This window comes from Cyprinodon tularosa, unplaced genomic scaffold (genome assembly GCF_016077235.1).
Source record: "Cyprinodon tularosa strain WSP-4 unplaced genomic scaffold, ASM1607723v1 ctg61, whole genome shotgun sequence".
In the NCBI taxonomy this organism is placed as follows: domain Eukaryota; kingdom Metazoa; phylum Chordata; class Actinopteri; order Cyprinodontiformes; family Cyprinodontidae; genus Cyprinodon; species Cyprinodon tularosa.
Genome location: NW_024039352.1, coordinates 1883418 through 1890182, shown reverse-complemented (window position 1 = coordinate 1890182; position 6765 = coordinate 1883418). Strand labels below are relative to the sequence as shown.

The 6765-nt window shown below is 39.4% G+C and overlaps 1 protein-coding gene across 8 annotated transcripts; it reads left to right on the top strand.

Annotated features, from left to right (window-relative positions):
* The first annotated feature begins 1038 nt into the window (after positions 1–1038).
* Positions 1039–5731, top strand: LOC119798067 (piggyBac transposable element-derived protein 1-like). 8 transcript variants are annotated; one of them, XM_038307408.1, is made up of 6 exons: positions 2548–3367; positions 3624–3637; positions 3771–3807; positions 5223–5292; positions 5431–5488; positions 5564–5731. In XM_038307408.1, the coding sequence occupies exons 1-4, from the start codon at positions 2557–2559 to the stop codon at positions 5276–5278; spliced, it is 918 nt and encodes a 305-aa protein (XP_038163336.1). In that variant the 5' UTR covers positions 2548–2556; the 3' UTR covers positions 5279–5292; positions 5431–5488; positions 5564–5731. The 8 variants fall into 8 exon arrangements, 7 of the variants coding, with proteins under 7 accessions (XP_038163336.1, XP_038163335.1, XP_038163334.1 ...); XM_038307407.1 differs by having other exon boundaries at positions 5561–5731; XM_038307406.1 differs by having other exon boundaries at positions 5376–5488.
* Positions 5732–6765: the final 1034 nt, after the last annotated feature.

Genomic DNA, 6765 nt, shown 5'->3' with positions numbered 1-6765 from the left:
ATTAACATTAAGAGAACTGTATGTTAGCCCCTCTTGCTTGAATGAAGCTGAAGTTGGTTTCCAATTGCTGCTTCCAATTTGGGAAATGGCTAAAGGGCAATTCCACCTAATTTTTCACTACAATCAGCATCTTTAATTTACTCTAGCTAAAAAACTACAACACCTAGACTCTTCAAATCTGGACTAGATTATTCTCAACTCATATCAGAATATTTAAAACCAAGTGTGGGGTTTGTAAAACCTTTATCTGATTTGTGAAACTTCAATAAAGAACAATTCTAGTGTTATCCAAAATCATACAAGTTGTAAAGTCACCCATCATTGAAGTTTCACAAATCCCACACTTGGTTTTAAATATTGTGCTATTAGTAGAGAATAGTCTAGAGCAGGGGTCCCCAAACTTTTTCCTGCGAGGGCCACATAGCTGTTCCTTTCTGTGCTTGGGGGCCGGTCTTAGTTTTTGGAGAAAGATACCTTAGAAACTTATTGTCGACGGGGGGGGGGGGGGGGGGGGGGGTGCTGTTCTGTCTTTCAAACTGTCGACGGGGGGGGGGGGGGTATTGCTGACTACAACACATTCGCGGTCGCTTTTAGATAGATTTTTACCCAGAATGGAAATGGAAAAAACCGTGAGTGAAACGGTGACTGGGACTGACTAGTATATATTTGAGGGAAAGTTAGTTTAACATCTGCTCAAGAGCCCCCTGGTGGTTGAAGAAAAATCCACAAACCAGAAAATACAATATATGAAAAAAATACACTGAATGCTCTCTGGTATGAGGAGGCAGGCCGGATCCAGCATTGCCAGACCAAATGACACAGGCTGTAGTTTGGGGACCCCTTGTCTAGAGAGTTTTTCATTTTGTTATTGTGATAAATAGCAGGGTTTACAGTAAATGGAGACTGTTATTTGTCATGTAAACAAATAATTATCTAGTTTGCATTGCTGCTTGATCCTTCAGCATCAGCAGCAAGATTCTTTTAACTCTGTTCCTGTAGTGGTGTCCTGAACTCAACACAGTAAAGTCACTGTGCTTACTAAGGTTGCTAACTAGGGTGCTGAGAGCCCAGTAGGCCTGGTCCTTGTCAAGATGCTGCTACTGTCTTTGAAATCAAATTTCTGCTATTTTTGCACGTTCAGGAGGAGAAGGGCAACACATCACAGGTGAGTCCCTTTCACGGTTTTAACTGAAGTTAGCTAACTTTAACCAACTGACAAAGAAATGTGTAGTTTCTGAGCCATGCTGTTTATGTATATGCACTGCAGCTATATATTTTTACTATACGGAACATTTAATCTTCACAGATGCAACACTTCCATTAATGTTTCTGTAGGAACGGCTGCATAGATTATATTTCTGGTCTACTTTAGACTACATGTGCTTAAAGTTATTGTTAATGGCAGAAGCAACTTTTTCCAAGTTTGGTTCAATAATTAATTTGAATTACTTTGAGTGTGAAATGTTCATGCATGCAAGTTAAATCTCTGAAGAACATGTTAGCTTTTGTTTCAATACTTTGGTAATACTTAGAAGTATAAAGCTTGGCATCAGAGATATTATTTAATATTTTCCTTTGACGTCTTGACTCTCACCCCCAAAATACTTGCACTAAAGTCACTGGGTCCATGACAGTTGAAGGATTTTAAAATAAGAGAATTTAAATATTAATATTTTACAGCTTTTCTCAGTTTGGGTGCATCTCTCAGAACAGAATTGAAATTCCTAAAACTACCTGTTCAATCTTCAAATTACTGTGTCACTTCTGCACATCAAAAAATTAGTTTTGCAAGTTTTGCTTTTGTACATCATGTAGCTGGTTATGTACACTTCTATGCTTTTATAATTGTAATTTGCTTTTATCGTCTTGATCAAAATATGTTAACCCTCCTGTTGTCCTCGGGTCAAAATGACCCGCCACTGTGTTAACCCCCCCCCCCCCCAAAATCCCCTAAATGTAATTTTTTTAACTTGAGATTTTAAGACTTTTCCTAGATTGGCCCAGACAATAGAAAAAGTTCAGTGTTGCTTTTAGTCTCATTTCCATGTAAGCTGTACAAAAAAAGGTACAAAGATGGTCTTCAGGTCAAAATGACCCGTGAGGCAAATGGAGTTGAAATCAAGGTCACAGAGTTATTTACAAACCATAAAATGTTACAAAGTTTTAGTTGTGTCTCAGATCAATCAGTAGCAGAAGTAAGCAGAGAGTGGAAGGCCAATTTTCCGAGCCACAATGCCACTCAAACTCTTTCACACCTACTCAAGACTGATGCGATTTGATGACCGTGAATCAAGACCAGCAAGATGTATGACAGACAAACTTGCAGCCATAAGAGAGGTATGGGACAAGTGGGTGGAGCGGTTACCCTACCTCTACAATCCAGAGCCTGATGTAACAGTGGATGAGCAACTGGTTCCATTTAGAGGTAATCTGTTTTCATATTTGTAATAAAAGTGATTTTCACTATTGATTTCTTTGACTGTTTTCTGTGACACTGATACTAATCACTGATGCTAATGTCTTTTGTCCAAAGGTTGTTTTCCTTTCCAGCAGTATATGCCCAGCAAGCCAGCAAAATATGGGATCAAGTCATGGGTGGCTTCCGAATCAAGCTATGCTTGGAAAATGCAAGTCTATACTGGGAAGTCAACCAGTGGATGCCCAGAGAAGAACCAGGGGTTGCGAGTTGTGCTTGATGTGACAGAGGGACTGAGGGGTCACAATGTGACATGTGACAATTTCTTCAACTCTTATGAACTCGGACAGCAGCTCCTGAAGAGGAAGATCACCATGGTTGGTACAGTTCGAAAGAACAAGCCTGAGCTCCCACCTGCACTGCTTGGGTCAAAGGAGAGAGAGGTCTTCTCCTCAAAGTTTGCCTTCACACCCACCACCACTCTAGTTTCCTACCTCCCAAAGAAAAACAAGAATGTAGTTCTTCTGAGCACACTGCACAAAGACGGCGACACTAGTGACCGTGAGGACAGGAAGCCAATCATTATCCTGGAATTCAACCGAAACAAAGGAGGTGTGGACAACCTAGATAAGGTGATTGGAGCATACAGCTGCAGAAGAATGACTGCCCGCTGGCCCCTGGTCATCTTCCACAACATCATTGATGTGTCCTCCTACAATGCCTTTGTGATTTGGATAGAGATCAACCCAACCTGGATGTCTCATAAGCACAACAAGAGGAGGGTGTTCCTGGAGCAGCTAGGAAAGGCACTTGTAACTCCACTCATTGAAAGAAGGAAGCATGTCCCCCGCACAGAAGCCTCAGCAGCAGTTGTGAAAGCTATTCAGAGTGCAGCAGCTCCTGATCAACCTGAGGATCCATCTACCACAGCCACTTCCCCAGCTAAGCCAAGTAAGAGGAAGAGATGTCAGTTCTGCCCTCAGACTGTAAAACACATACTGTGTGCTGCAGGTGTAAGAAATATATCTGCAAAGACTGTGCACTTGCATACTGCCCTACATGTGCCAATTAGTTGAATGGGTTATGTTATTTTTCATATTTTTGTATTGTACATCCTCTTGTTCACTGGAGAAAAGTAAAAGAAAATTAGTCACTGTGATGAATAAAAATGCATTCGAAACTCATTCTGCACATTTTTTTTCTTAAGCTATAGAAATTCAAGTGACTTAGACTTAGACTTAGACTTAGACTTCTTTATTTGTCATTTTGTATGCACAGGGTGCATACAGAACGAAATTGCGTTACATACAGCTTATGAACGTTGCATTGATATTTCACAATGGCACGAGTTAAAGTGGAGAGGGAAAACTCAAGTATTCACACATTTTGTGGTGAGTGACATGGTGTTTAAAATTCAATTAAGCTGCTTATATTGGGGGTTTAGTGAAGACGGGTCATTTTGACCCGGAGGATAAAGGGTGTATACAAAAAATGAGGACAACAGGACAACAACGTGTCTGTGTTGAATTCTCAACTTCCAAAATAGCATCAGTTCATTGTGCAAGTCTTAACATGCATAAGTCTTAAAGTTGTCATAATGTGAATCATATATTAATTAATTTATATTCTATTATTTTCTAAATCTGTCCTGAATTGGTAAATTGCTCCCAAGTGAGTCCTGAGTTTCTCTAACAGGTCAGTGTATGAACCATTAGCTCAACCAACGATCAACCAGTTTTCTGAAACAGATTGGAGGTGCATCTTGTGAACCATCAGTTGGCAACATTATGCTCTATATAGTCAGAACACAACACAATGTTACATGTCTGAGAACTGATGAACAAGTATCTGGACAGAGTGAACAGCCAGAGAGAAGAAGAGGAGTGAGGCTGAGGAGGAAATAGTTGGGAGGAAAGCAGAAGAAGAGTCAGAAGAGGCTGAGGACATCTGCCAGTTTCCATCAGTCCAACATCAGGACATGGCTGAGACCCACAACATGACGCTGATGGAGGTCCTCCCACCCTACTGTTCATTCCTTAACCCCACTGAGGAAAAAAGATCCTCAGTGGAGTTAAGGAACAAAGTGACTATGGAAATTAAAATGTAATGTAATTTCTACAGCACTGTACAGTTTTCCTTGAGGAGATTGTCCTGTGGCTCCTTTTCTACTTTTTTTGTTCTCTGCATTTCTGTCTTTTTCTTTCTGAATCACCAAGGCATGGTCCATGAATAAATTATAGCAAAAGCGTAAATCAGTGTTTCTCAATCCTGGTCTTCAGCGTCACCCTGTCCTGCAGGCTTAGGTATTTCCCTTCTGCCACACACCTGAATTGTATCTCTGGATGATTAACAAGCTTCTGCAGTACTTGATTGTCATCCAATCATTTGAATCAGCTGTTCTGGAGTAGAGGCACATCTAAAACATGCAGAGCAGGGGGTGGTGAGGAGCAGGGTTGAGAAACACTGGCGTAAATGATCCTTTTGTAGTCTCTTCTCATGACTAATCAATTTGACTGTCTTATCTGTACATAGAGAGACTATAACTTATTATTTTGAGTCACTGATATGTTAACAGACAGAATTTTAAGAGCTGAACTAAGGATTTTGAAAGCAAAGAAATGCTATTTTTCCTGTTTCTACAAATTGTTTTGAGGAAATGCGCTTACTGTTTTGTAAATGCCAACAATGACTTGAGAAATGCACCAAAAGTGACTGAGAAAAACTAACCTAGCATAAATTGTCTCAGCTGTATCAATTTGTTTGCCTGTATGAAAAGTGTTCACATTTACAGCTTTGTTTCTGCTAGCTTGCAGGAAATGTAACTTACATAAATGGTTGAAGACAACCTATTGGCCTTCATGAGACTCAGATAAATGGTGAGTATCTATTTCATAAATTGCCTAAAACAGTTATATTTGTTTTTATTTGTTTTTTGTTTGTGTATTTTGTCTGGTTGCAGACCAGAGGATCACACCTGTTGACAACAAACAAAGGTTTAACTACTGAATTTTCAGTCAGAAATGATCGCACCACCTGGTTGAAGTACCTGTGTCCATATGCAAGTCAACAAAGGTGAAACAAACATTTAAGCGAATAAGATGTTCATGTAGTGCATCTTTCTAACTTTTTCTTTTTGTTTTCCAGCAGAGAGGAAACACCCGATTGACAACATGCGAGTCTCAATTTCAACCTGTGACTGGGAAGACTACAACCATCCTGAGCAACGTCTGATCTCAGCGACTTGTGACTCTCAACCCAGAACAAGAATCCTTTTATCACCATTTTGTCTTCTACAATATGTTATCTCTTATGCGGACACATACTGTTTGTTTTGTTTCTGTTTTCCAGATCTCAGTAATACCGTGAGGAAACTGGACAGAAAATAGAATCAGTTCTTTTTTTAACTTGACTTTTTAAATAGAAATTGTTTCTTTAAGTGGATTACTCGTAATCTGTATTTTTGTTTAATTAGAAATTATTTTCTTTATAACTTTCTGTATAGAAATGCTTGACAAGTTACACTTCCTTGTGTGTTGTACTATAATTTGTATGGTAAAATTCTGGTAGGAACAGAGACCAGTAATTTACCATAAGTTTTTTTGGGGGGGGAGGGTTTACAATAAAATGTCAATATATCATCCAGTCTGGATGTGTTTTTCACTCATGGAGATATTATGCCTCAGTCAGCATGACCGTATTTACTACGGCAAAACCACATTTTATTTTTTTTTTAATATTTTAGGAAGTACGGTATTTTACCGTATTTTAAAAATACGGTAGAATCCTGCATTTACAAAATACGGTGAAAAACTGGCAGCTGTGGTTGCCAGGATTTTACCGTATGTTAAAAATACGGTAAAATCCTGCATTTAGCAAATACGGTAAAAAACTGGCAGCTGTGGTTGCCAGAATTTTACCGTATTTTAAAAATACAGTAAAATCCTGCATTTAGCAAATACGGTAAAAAACTGGCAGCTGTGGTTGCCAGAATTTTACCGTATATTAAAAATACGGTAAAATCCTGCATTTGGCAAATACGGTAAAAAACTGGCAGCTGTGGTTGCCAGAATTTTACCGTATTTTAGAAATACGGTAAGAAACTGGCAGCTTTGGTTGCCAGAAGTTTACCGTATAAAGACGGTAAACTTCTGGCAACTCAGCTGCCAGTTTTTTACCGTAAAATGAGGCCGTTTTTTTTTACAGTGTACTGCATTCTATGGAGGTGAACTGAACTGGGTAATCCTCCGTCAGATTATCATGGTCACTTACCTACAGTATGTCTTTCTCAAACCAGAGTTTGCAGTGATAGGTGGTGCCCCGCCACAGCTGCTTCAGTAATCTGTGTTTTC

Coding starts and splice junctions, on each gene's coding strand:
- LOC119798067 (XM_038307408.1), top strand. CDS start 2,557: ATGCCCAGCAAGCCAGCAAAATATGGGATCAAGTCATGGGTGGCTTCC. Junction 3,808..5,222: donor AAGTATTCACACATTTTGTG/GTGAGTGACATG, acceptor TGTTTCTGCTAG/CTTGCAGGAAATGTAACTTA.